The sequence below is a fragment of the Saimiri boliviensis genome, chromosome 14 (genome assembly GCF_048565385.1).
Source record: "Saimiri boliviensis isolate mSaiBol1 chromosome 14, mSaiBol1.pri, whole genome shotgun sequence".
Lineage (NCBI taxonomy): Eukaryota > Metazoa > Chordata > Mammalia > Primates > Cebidae > Saimiri > Saimiri boliviensis.
In genome coordinates this window covers 87621055-87634568 of record NC_133462.1, presented here as the reverse complement: position 1 = coordinate 87634568, position 13514 = coordinate 87621055, and the positions used below count along the sequence as shown (strand labels likewise).

Sequence of the window (13514 nt, the reverse complement as noted above, 5' to 3'; positions counted from 1 at the left end):
CATTGTCAACAAAATATAGCCACAACCAGGTTATAGTTAGCTCAGGAGAAAATGAAGGCCAATTTTATAAAATGTTATAAAAACTATACGTATGCATGTGTATAACATATATATTACCTATAATGTATAAATTCATTATATGAGGCCAGGCACGGTGGCTCAAGCCTGTAATCCCAGCACTTTGGGAGGCCGAGGTGGGTGGATCACAAGGTCGAGAGATCGAGACCAACCTGGTCAACATGGTGAAACCCCGTCTCTACTAAAAATACAAAAAATTAGCTGGGCATGGTGGCACGTGCCTATAATCCCAGCTACTGAGAAAGCTGAGGCAGGAGAATTGTCTGAACCCAGGAGGTGGAGGTTGCGGTGAGCCGAGATCGTGCCATTGCACTCCAGCCTGGGTAACAAGAGCGAAACTCCGTCTCAAAAAAAAAAAAAAAAAAAAAAAATTCATTATATGTATTATATAATCTATAAATTCATTATATATTATGTAATCTATAAATTCATTCTATATTATATATAATCTATAGATTCATTATATATTATATATAATGTATAAATTCATTATATAATATATAATAAATTCATTATATAGTATATATAATGTATAAATTCACTATATATTATATATAATCTATAAATTCATTAATCATATATGTATAAATTATATATAAATATTACATAATATCTAAATATATTATAAATATTAGACATTTACATGTTGAAAATAGAGAATTGTCTTTGGGAGACAGAGTCAATCTAGTCCAGTACATTTTATTCCTTGATAAAGTGAGAAGCTCAGAGAGATAGAACTCTTATCAATTCTCCCTTGGTCCCTCATAGAATTTCTACATTATCTCAATTGAACATATGTTAAAACATTTAAACAAAACACAGAAATGGGCCAGGCATGGTGGCTCATGTCTGTAATTTCAGCACTTCTAGAGGTCAAGGTGGGAGGATCACTAGAGCCCAGGAGTTCAATACCAGCCTGAGCTATATGACCAAACTTCAGCTCTACAAAACACTTAAGTTAGCTGGGTATGGTGGCTCACACCTGTAATCCCAGCACTTTGAGAGGCTCAGGTGGAAGGATCACTTGAGCTCGGGTGGTAAAGGCTACAGTGAGCAGAGATCATGCCATCGCACACCAGCCTGAGCGACGGAGTTAAACCCTGTCTCAAAAAAAAAAACAAAAAAAAAACAAAAACAAACAAAAAAAAAAACCAACAACAAATGAGTCGATGATACTGTAGTTACACTGCATGGCATAGAATCTCTTTTCTTAGAAATCATTAGGGATACTTCTCTGGGATATTATTTGTGTTTCTCTGAGAGATTGTGTTTTCAATCTCACAGACACTGAGGAAAACATTCACATTCCCCTTTCTGCTTTGTACCTGAGGGCTACATTTCCAATTACCTTTAAAAATGGCAGATCCTTATGAGATACATTTCAATGGGCTATCTTATCTCTGTTTCATTTTACTGTTCCACCCCATATTCCTTTTAGTTTGCTCTATATTCCTTTATGATCCTTTTGTACATTTTACATATTTATAAGCTGCTCAAATCTTTTTTTGGAAAAAAGGTGAATTACAATGTATTTGGTCGGTGCATAACTGCATTTTAAAGGATTTTTACATGAAAATACTCTGCCATGGTTCTTCATTTTTTATTTTATTCCTTGCAACAGGAAGTCATCTACCATGTTTCTACCAGATCCTCTTCCATATATTTTCTTTGAGGACATTCTGTGCTTGATTGCCTTTCTAAAGTCAGTCCTCTGTTTCTGCTCAGCTGTTAACATTTTCAAAGAAATGTAAGGGATTTGATTTTCCAGAGATGCAATAACAATGGTCAAGTTCCTATTCATGTCTACACACCTTGCTTGGGCTCCTGGTTTTCCGTGAATTTGAAAAATCAAGTTATTTATTTCATGGATGTTGTTCAAATCTATTGAATGACCTTTGAAACTTGGTATTGAGCTCCTAAATTGGTACATAAACTGTTTTAGCCCATACAAAACTCTCCCTCAAATCTTGGATTAATGTGCTCAGTAGATATTTATTTAGATCTATTCCAGTAAAAGATTTCCATCATTCACTTGAATATTTAAGTATATACCATGTGCCAGAAGGTCTTGAAATTCTGAAAGCCTATAGGGAAGACATATATATGTGTATATATAGATATATACATATACATACACACACACACACACACACACACACACACACATAAACAGAAAAAATTAATACATAAAAAAATGACAGATATAAACAGAATGTCCTGGGACTCCAGAAAAGAGCCCGTGAGTGGAAAACAGCCATGGAGGGGGGGGTGAGTGCCTTGCACAGGCAAGGGAAAATGGAAGGAGGAGATAGAGAGAAAATGATAAATAGAAAGGATTTCTTTGCATCAATGTTTCTGCCTCCAATTTGTTTTGGTTTTTTATTTGTTTAATGCCACCAACATTTGAAGTACATGACTTCCTTTTTCCCCAGCCAGCCTTAGCATTCAGGAGGTGTTCTGCAGACTTCAAAAGGTCAAGGTTAATACCTTAGGCCCGTGTGTGGAGGCAATGGAACTGCATAGGGAGCCAGGATGACGGCAAAGCACTGCCAGGAATCAGCAACTCACTGCTAAGGGAAAGCACGAACACCTCACCGTGGCCTCAGCACTTCCAAATCATAGGTAGAAGGGTCAGTTCCTTCATCAATACATAAAGGTGGAAGAAAACATCTTTCACAGAAGAAATCATGAAAAAGTTAAAGTGAGATACTCCCTATGCAGTTAAAGTGAGACACATGAAAAAGGCAGAAGACAGAGCACCACAAATCTGAATTGGCTGGACATGTGAATTAGGAAATCAATTTTAAGAGGCAGAAAAAAGGCCAGGCACAGTGGCTCATGCCTTGGGAGACCAAGGTGGGTAGATCACCTGAGGTCAGGAGTCCAGGAGCAGCCGGGCCAACATGGTGAAACCCCGTCTCTACAAACACACAAAAATTAGCTGGGCAAAATGGCAGGTGCCTGTGATCCCAGCTACTTGGAAGGCTGAGGTAGGAGAATCAGCTGAACCCGGGAGGCTGTAGTTACAGTGAGCCCAGATCATGCCATTGCACTCCAGCCTGGGTGACGGACTGAGACACCGTCTCAAACAAACCAACCGACCAAAATGAGCTGCAAAAAACAACAACAAACGAAACAAGCAAAAAACAAACAAACCACACACACACAACCAAAAAAGTCCTCAATTTTCTAAGCTAGACCTACAAGTCTTTCTTCTTCTTCCTCAAGAAAAAAAAATGTCATTGAACTCTTTTACTTTGAATTAAAACAGGAAGGGATCAGCCAGGCACAGTGGCTCATTCCTATAATCCCAGTATGTTGAGAGGCCGAGGTGGGTGAATCACTTGAGGTCAGGAGTTTGAGACCAGCCTAGCTAACATAGTGAAACCACCTCTCTACTAAAAATACAAAAATTAGCCAGGCATGGTGGTGGATGCCTGTAATCCCAGCTACTCAGGAGGCTGAGACAGGAGACTCACTTGAACCGGGGAGGCAGAGGTTGCAGTGAGCCAAAATTGTGCCACTACACTCCATCTTGGGTGACAGAAAAAAAAAATAAAAAGAAAGGGGTCACATGTTACATACAGTGGATTTAACCAAGATGTCACTACATAAGAATGTGCACCTAATCAGTTAACTACAAATATATCATTACTATTAACAATTATATTATCAAACTTTGTGATTGACATAAAACATGAGATTGCAGGCAAAGGTATCTAGTGATATTGACACTCCCACTCTTACAACTGACTGATTAGAAGAGATTGTGGTATGGTCCTGGGGAATGAGGCTGTCTCATGGAAGTGTCTTTCCAAATGAACATCAGGGAGTCACAACAGAAAACGTTTACAAAGACATATTAGATCACTCTCATGAAAAAAAATACTATATGGCTGTTGGGGTTTATAATAGATCAACCAGAGAAAAGTAAGTCACTATGTTAAATTCTTCTTACCTCCATCATCCTCTTCGAGAATGCATTTTTTAAAAGGAGACAAGTTATTTCGTTAAAAATCACTTCCTCTGGCATTTTGCAAAGTATCAAATCGTGAAGCAAAAACCAGATGACAAACTTCCTGGTATCAGTCCCAACTATCATCTTTTACCAAACTAAAATTCAGATCATCACACTCAATTAACTTTGAGTCAATTAGCTCCACCAGTATATATAACCAGCAACATAAAATGTTTCATACCATTTTGTAAAGTGCCCTAAAATTTAAGAATATCATATAAATGTTTCAGTTAGAAAAGTTGAGAATGATACATAGTAGGGAACAGAAAACATGAAAATATCACCCAATCAATGATGCAAAACACGGGATATAAACCACTGTTAAAAGGGCTCTCCATGAAATTGATTAATTCTACTATATCTACCCCTGAGCATTTTGTATCAATAAATGTTATCATAAATAGTGTAGATAATGGGATCAAGATTTTCAGTTGTGTGTTTTTCTTTAAAAACTAAAAGTACTTTTACTCGCTTGATTTTCAGGTGCTATCATGTTAGAGGTCTCTCTGAACATCTTTGCTTAGTGGAACTCTTGTCTTGGCCTTTGAGAAACTGCTCTCTGTGTTACGATAAACTCAGTGTCCTACCTGGAACACCACTTCCTACACCCTATCTCCCATTTGTGTTCATTTCAGGGAGGACAGTCCACCTACTGAATACCAAGCAGTGTTTCAAAAGCACTGGACATTTGAAAAGGGAGATTCCAAGTCAAGTGTGGGCCCCATTTCAGTGCCCTTGTGGAAAGAAAAAAGGCATAAATACATCCCTCCAGAGACTGGGATAAAAACAGAAGGCAAGGTTCCCTTTGCAGAACTTTGGGCAGGGGACTGGAATAAAACCTTTTACATTCTTGGCCATTGTTGGTTTGAAAGGAAACTCATGACTAAGGCAATGACATGCAATAATGATAATTATAATAAATAATATTAAACACACTGAGCTAGGCACTGCAGTCTACACTCTAATGCTTCACATAAACGCCTGTAATTCTCAAAACAGTGCTATGCAGTACATGCTATTCTCATAACCATTTTACAGATGAGAAAACTGAGTATAGTAGTTAGAAAGTTTGCCTAAAATTACAAAGCTAAGAAGTGGCAACACCCAAGCTCCATACTCTTAATTCATGCTCTTCTACTATGTGTCCAAAATAAGTTTCTAATAACTATCTTCCTCTCTATGAGCTAATGAGGAAAAAAATATCAACATTCTTAACTCTAATATCTATGTCACCATTTAGGAAAACCTGGTGGAGGAGAAATCTATGAATAGCAATGATGCTCTCCTATTTACTCCTCATTCAGGCTTCAGAAATCAGTATTTATGCCTAGTTCATTCACCAAGAGGAAGTTTGGAAATTTACTACAACAAAACGAAGAAAAGCCCAGGTGCTATGCTTATAATTCTAGTACTTTAGGAGACCGAGGTGAGCCCCAAAGTCTGGATCAGCCTCGGCAACATGGTGAGACTGTGGCTCCATAAAAAATTCGCCGGACGTGATGGTGCACAGCTGTGGTCCCAGCTACCTGGGAGGCTGAGTTGGGAGCATCGCTTGAGCCAGGGAAGCTGAAACTGTAATTAGCCATTGCTCTAGTGCACTACAGAACAAGACCTTATCCCAAAAAAAAAAAAAAAAAAAAGAAGAAGAACAAGAAACAAGGGAGAAAACCACCATATCCCATATTTGTTACACAAATACCATTCTCAATTCTGTAAGACAAATATAAAGTGTTTTCTTAAAATCAGGATTGGCGGTCATCATCCTGCTAAACTCCTCCAAATAAAGCTGATGCTAATCTCATGCTATCTTCCCAGCCAATAACACAAAACACTATAAGATGATAAAAAGAGCAAAGAGAGAAAAGACTCAACAATAAATATTTTTAAAAGATCATATCTGAATGCCACGCAATTAAAAATAAAAGCTTACTTAAAACTAAGATTTAGGCCAGGTGTGGTGGCTCATGTCTGTAATCCTAGCACTTTGGGAGGCTGAGGTGGGCAGATCACGAGGTCAGCAGTTTGAGAACAGCCTGGCCAATATAGTGAAACCCTGTCTCAACCAAAAATCCAAAAATTTGGCTGATTGTGGTGGCCGGCACCTGTAATTCCAGCTACTCAGAAGGCCGAGGTGGGAGAATCACCTGAACCCAGGAGGCGGAGGTTGTGGCGAGCCAAGATTGCACCATTGCACTCCAGCCTGGTGACAGAGTGAGACTCTGTCTCAAAAACAAAACAAAACAAAACAAAACACAAAGATTTAATAAAACTTATATCTCTCCATCTTGCCTCTTCCAGTGATCTCTGAAGACAGAGGAAACAATTACCTGCTTCAGCATCCTTGAGCTTGTGTTCTTCATCAGGAGGTTTGGATGGTGGCCACATGGAAGAGACTCGCCTAGGAAACTGTCCTTCTGAGTAATCCAGTGAGTGTGTGGGTTGACTGACTGCAGCCCAGGTATAAAGTTGATCTTGCTATATTTAAAAATAAAAAATGTTGAAATGCTATTAATTCAGTTATCAAAAAAACCATGACTAATATATTACAAAATCATTTCTATGTCAATTACTTATCTGTGTATACATACATGAAACATTAAAACAGCATTTTATACTATTCAGTGTAGGTTCCTAAGATGCACATTTTTTTTTTCACACAGTTGTTTCTATCTTTATAACCACATTTGCCTCCACTTCTTTTCTATAGTAAAGCCTATGCCTCTTTCTTTGGAGGGAGAGATGCCATATAGGCCTGCAGGAAATTATAAAATCAGACAGTCCAGACACTCAATCAGAGAACTCCCTGAACTAGCATCTTTAATTCACTGGAATATGGTAACCCTTTTAAAATGGCTTATATACTCATGGGAATGTCAAAGGACAGGCTGTATTGAGCACCACAGGACGATAATAGCCTCCGTGCCTTCAACAACCAAAGACCCAGGACACCAACTTATCTGGGATCCAGGTTGGAAACTGTTTGGGAGAGAAACCATGAAGAAATAAATAAAGCTGCCAAGAAAAAAAAAGAAATTGGATAGGGATCTTCTGGCCAAGAAAGACCTTGCCAGCTACAGACCAACAGAATCTGGACCAAAGGAGAGAGCAGCTCGTACTATACCTAGGGCCAGGAGACAATCTGCAAATCTTACAAGGAAGGCTGTTCCACAGCCTGCAAACACCTTGGAAAATGGCTCATTAGGATTTCAGAGTAACAATGTGTTCGACCATTTTAGGAAGCGTATGCTTAATATACGCACGCCCTATATGTGTGGCACTTTTCTTAACTGGTTGTATTTCCCTAACACCTTTGATCAACATCAAGTAAAGTAAAGAGAAGAACGGTGTGGTAGAAGTGAAAGAGAAAAACAAAAAACAAAACAAAACAACACTGTAATTACTGGGTTGAGACTACAAAGTGAGTGAGTTATCTGATGGCTGTTGCTATTTCTGTATTGAACAAATTAAGAAATTTGCAAAATAATCTCCAGCATGAACAGGAAGATGCAATGGATAGACCAGTTAGTTTAAGCTTTGCACTTAGGGACAGTCGTTGGCCCTGAGAATGCAGATTCCTGGGGTCAGCTAGGATTGTACCAGAAAAGACCACATTTCAGACCTGGCGAAGCATTTCAGCTACGCATATATCTTCCAACTATCCCATCCTGCCCAACACCAGAACCTGTGCTATTTAGCATACTGAACAGAAGAAATAGTTTTTCACTGGTGAAATTAGTGGCTTTAATTAACATAATGAATGTTAGGTATAAGCTGTCATTGGAGAATCTGAAGAAATTCAATATAAGTAGATTGACTAAGATAGCGGAGAACATCCTCATCCTTAAAAAGGCTAGCACTCAGGCAAGGGATGATGTCAAGGTGTGACACCATGAGCGTGCTACCTCCAACCACTAGTTTAGGAGGATGTCTCCTTGTCTGCTGCCAAGAACCGGGCACAGAATCCTATTCCTTGGTGTTTGTATCACATGGACCTTTCACACAAGGTGAGGTGAAGCACCTACCACAGTGGCAAGCTGGCCACGCTCTGACTCTCAGGTCGGCTTGTTTAAGCTCTTGTGCAAACTAGTGCTGTATATTTAATGAATGTTTACATGTTGGGCAAAACTTCATTTGAGATTTGCTCTCATTAAAACCCAGTAAATCCTTACCCCATAAACAGAAATTCAAATGGAACAAAGACCAAAACGTTAAGACCTAAAATTACAAAACTCTTTGACAAAAACATACAGGAAAAGCTTCATGACATTGCTTTTGGCAATGAGTTCTGGAATATGAAAACAAAAGCACAAGCAACAAAAATGTAAAAACAAAAATCAATGAACTGAACTACATCGTAATTTAAAAGTTCTGTGCATCAGAGGATACAATCAGAGTGAAAAGGCAACCTACAGAATGGGAGGAAATATTTGCAAATCAAGTCTGATAAGGATTGAATATCCTGAATATAGAAAGAAATTCTACAAGTCAACAACAAAAAACAAATAACCTGAGTTTAAAATGGGCAAAGGACTTGAATAGACAATTGTTTCAAAGGAGATACACAACATAGTCAACAAGCACATGAAAAGATGCTCATTATCATTAATCATTATGGAAATGACAATAAAAATGAAATGAGATCACCTCACATCCATGAGGATGGCTATTACTTAAAAAAACAAAAACAAAAACAAATAAAGCACCAGCCTGGGAAACATGGCAAAACCTCCTCTCTACAGAAACATAAAAATTAGCCAGGTGTAGTGGCACACACCTGTAGTCCCAACTACTGGGGAAGCTGACATGGGAGGATCATTTGAGCCCCAGAAGTCGAGGCTACAGTGAGCCGTGATCATGCCACTACACTCCAGCCCAGCAACAGAGCAAGACCATATCAAAAACAACAACATAGAACATAAATGCTGGCAAGGATGTGGAGAAATTGAAAGCATTGTGCACTATTAGTGATACTGTAAAATGATACTGTTCCTATGGAAAACATATGGCAGTTCCTCAAAAAATTAAAAATAGAATTACCGTATGACCCAACAATTATACTTCTGGATATATATGCAACAGAATTAAAAATAGGATCTCAAATAAATATTTGTACACCTGTGCTCATAAGAGCATTGTTCACAATAGCCACAAGGTAGAAGCAACCCAAGCATCCATTCACGAATGAACAGATAAACAAAATGTGATACATATACAAAATGGGGAATTATCTAGCCTTCAAATAGGAGGAAATTCTGATACATGCTATAGCATGAATGAACCTGGAGGACATTTGGCTAAACGAAATAACCCTGCTACAAACAGACGAACAGGGTATGATTCTACCCATATGAGACACATAGCATTGTCAAATTCATATTGTCAGAAAGTAAAATGGTGGTTGCCAGGGGCTGGGGAGAGGGGCAACAGGGAGTTACTGCAACGTAATGGATACGGAGCTTCAGTTTTGCAAGATGAAAAAGTTCTGGAGATTGACTGCACATCAGTGTGAATACACTTAACAATACTGAATCATAAAATGGTTAAGGTGATAAATTAATGTTCTGTGTAGTTTCCCATGGTTAACAATGTTTTAATGATTTTTAAAACGAAAACAGTAAATTTGCAAGGCTGTTGGAAATAGCTAAGACTCACTTGCTCAAGAGTAGTGTATGATTAAATTGACAGGTCAGTTCTTAACAGGTAACACGGATACCGTTATAGCTTAAGAAAATAACTGCAAGGTAGCCAGGCATGTGGCTCATGCCTATAATCCCAGCACTTAGGGAGGCTGACTCAGGTAAACTGCTTGAGCCCAGGAGTTCAAGACCAGCCTGGGAAACGTGGTGAGATCCCACCTCCACAGAATATTTTTAAATTGTACAAAAAACTAGCCAGGGATCGTGGCGCACACCTTTAGTCCTAGCTACTTGGGAGGCTGAGATGAGAAGATCACTTGAGCCTAGGAAGTTGAGGCTGCAGTGAGAAACGTTTCTGAAATATACCCTCTCCAATTAACCTTCCCCACCCTCCAGTTAATGGTGATGATACCTATTTTAGCTACGGTGAGCTACAGTTATTCTACACAGCCCCAGAAAATAACTTATCTTAAATCTTTGCAGCCACTGTCCTCCTAATATCTCCCAGAGTAGCAGAACCAAACTGGCCACAACAGCATGCTTCTAAGCCTGAGCATTGATTCCTCATGTGTAACATACGTTAAATGTAGCATGTTTGGAAAAACGGTTGGTGCACCGGCTCCTCTGGGAGTTGGTGGAGAGAAGCAGGGCTGGAGTGACTGAGAGACTCCAGACCTGGCGTCATAATCAACCACCAAAAGACTTTGCCTAGAGAGCCATCATCCTACTAACAGCCTCAGAAATAATTTGTTCCAAATCAAAGAGGAAGCACCAACAATCAAGGGGATAAACTATCTCAATTTGAGTTTCATCATTCACCAAAATACAAAGCACGCTAAAAGCACTCTGTAAAACCTCATATAAACAAACAAAATATACAGTCAGTCCCTCGGTCTTTGGACCACACCTTGGAACTGTAATACATTACAGGGCTGTAATGGCAATCTCAAAACCTCTCATTCATCACATAGCTCCACTAGCAGAAAGTAGGCAAAACAAATTTATTTCATGGCTCCTCTACGTCTGCAGAATCAAATCCAAACTCTTCAACTTAAATATCATTTCAACGTTCCTATATCCCTACCATCTACCTTCCCAAATTCATCTCTCATTTCCTAAACCAAGCTTCATGCCACTAGAATGCCCTCTCCAGCTCTACCCACTCAGGGAGTCTAATCAATCACTTTAAAAAATCTGGTGGAAGTCCCACTTCACCTGAATCAAATCCACCTCACCTGAAAGGCCACTCCTGAATCAGACAGCTGACTCAACACACCTGCCACCCCACATTAGGACACTCAGTGGTGTCCTAGCCAAAATGGTGGCTTGTCACCTACTCCTGAGTGTATATCACGTTTCGTGAATTGACGGAAAACTTCTTCAGGATGAGAAGGGTGTTCACGGGTCCTGCAAATCTCCCCTAGCTCTGGACAGTGCTATGGTGACTACATACAAGCCACTTGAGACTGGGTGCGGTAGCTCACACCTGTAATCCCACCACTTTGGGAGGCGGAGGCAGGTGGGTCACCTGAGATTGGGAGTTCAAGAGCAGCCTGGCCACTGTGGTGAAACCCCCTCACTACTAAAAATACAAGTATTGGTTGGGCGTGGTGGTGTGCGCTTGTAACTCCGGTTACTCGGGAAGCTGAGGCAGGAGAATCCTTTGAACCTGGGATCAACAGAGCAACACTCTATCTCACTTGATGCCTACTGAATTAACACATTTATCAAGTAGAAGTAAACAAAAGAGATGGCTGGTCAACACAGGCAGAGGCTGCGGCAACTAATCTCATTTTCTTCATTTGTTTACCAAGGTACCAAAAGGAAACTTTGTGGGTATCATATGAAAAATGAAGGTATTAACTATCTGTTATATCTAAACCTACTGGTAATTAACTATTTAAAGAAAAAACATAGAGTAGATAAAAGTCCTAGGATATATTCATTGTTCCACCCTAAGCAAATCTCATCACTTTGTGGAGCCTGAATAGTCTCATCAGTAAATCAGGAAAAATGTGTCCCTTGTCTTTTTCAGGGAGCTTGTGTGAGGCAAGAGTAAATGATATATGAAAAGAACTATGAAAATTACACGGTGACATTCAAATGTAATGTGCCATGAATACTATTTGTTTTGACTTCCTAAAATCTGTGTTTGGTTAGAATAGTAACACCTTTTTCTTTTAAAAAAATCCTTTTTCAAGAAATTGAAAATTATTATCTCATGTACACAACATCTCTACATAACCAACACGAAATCTTTCTGTGCTTTAAGTGTGACTATAAGTAGTTGAGCAAACTGAGTTTTCTTGGCATTTGTGCTATTTGTCAACAGGTTTTGCATTCAATCAATAATTTTCCTGTGGCATTTCCTCAACCATCCATAAACGTCTTTGTGTGTGTTTGCGTGTGTGTGTGTAACATTTTATTTGCTATTTTCCCAAATAGAATATATTAGTTTCTAGCTACCAGTTACCAGTATCCTATATTCCCTTGTTTTCTCAGGATTGTTAAGTATTAATAATCAACATCCTGTGAGTATTAAGAAACTTAATGGATGGATAAGAATTGCTTAACAGAGCAAATCACAGTTTTATTTCTGGGTTAAGGCAGGAATGAATTTTCATGGCCCCACTGCACATCTTTAAGTTCTTAAGGTCTGTTTTGGCTTTTGCTGAATGAAATTATGTCTTCCTATGAAAGAAAACAAACACAAGCTTTCTACCACAGGCATATGAGAAGCTTTAAAATCACAACCTAAAAGTGGCATAAGCAGACTAAAAGCCTGCTAGCTTAAGAAAAAGAAAAGTTACTTTTAGCAGCTATTTCCCCATCTTTTCACTAGGTTATAAATAGTAATGCCTAAAATAACTCAGAGCTATAATCCACAAATAATGTATTTTAGTGTGTGCACTAGAAAATAACAATGCTCAAAGTTAGGCATTCTAAGAGTGCTTCATTGAGACTTACAGGTAAGATGAGGGTTTGGTTCCCACCTTAAAATCTTTCAGATCAACATTTTTCTGGTTCTTCCATATGCAAGAAAATTTCATTGTCCAACAATGTGTCTATTAATGCAGAACCTAGATTAGTACTGTCTGAGAGGCATTGCTGCTATTCCCATTCGATGATTGGCTTATCTGTGAGTAGAGACAGGATGTCCATCTGCGTGGGAATTAATCTGGGTTTAGGTTCCTCTCTATTAAGAAACTGTCAGCACTGCCACAGCTCAACTGTCTATCAAGGCCAGTAGACCCATATTTAAGTAGTAAAGTACAGTAACAATATCCCAGACATTACAGGAAGTACAGTCTCCCACCTGATATCAACGTTTGCATGAAGGGGGAAAAAAACATTGAAAAATAAAAATTGCCTTGAAGTATGAAGCTCATTGATTTCTTTATAACCACTCTAAAATCTATCCTGGTCAGGCATGGTGGCTCATGCTTATAATTCCAGCACTATGGAAGGCTGAGGCAGGAGGATTACTTGACCCCAGGAGCTGGAGACCAGCCAGGGAAAGATAGCAACAACCTATCTCTACAGAAAAAAAATTTTTAGATAAAAGAATTTAGTCAAGTGTGGTGGCCCACTGCTGTGGTCCCAGCTACTGGAGGCTGAGGTGAAAGGATTGCATGAGTCTGGGGCTTTGAGGCTGCAGTGACCTGTGATCGCACCACTGTACTTCAGCCTGGATGACATGGTGAAATCCTGTCACCAAAACAAAACAAAATCAAATCAAATCAAACCTAACCCTAAATTGTGTAGATAGATCTACCTCAGGC

The 13514-nt window shown here is 39.1% G+C and overlaps 1 protein-coding gene across 1 annotated transcript in view; it reads right to left on the bottom strand.

Moving 5' to 3' along the window:
• The window catches only part of FMN2 (formin 2), a 381705-nt gene that overhangs the window by 289698 nt on the left and 78493 nt on the right, over nucleotides 1–13514 (bottom strand). Inside the window, exon 3 of the mRNA XM_039464306.2 lies at nucleotides 6424–6571. Within this exon, the coding sequence (XP_039320240.2) occupies nucleotides 6424–6571 (148 nt within the window). The remainder of the gene's footprint in view (nucleotides 1–6423; nucleotides 6572–13514) is intronic.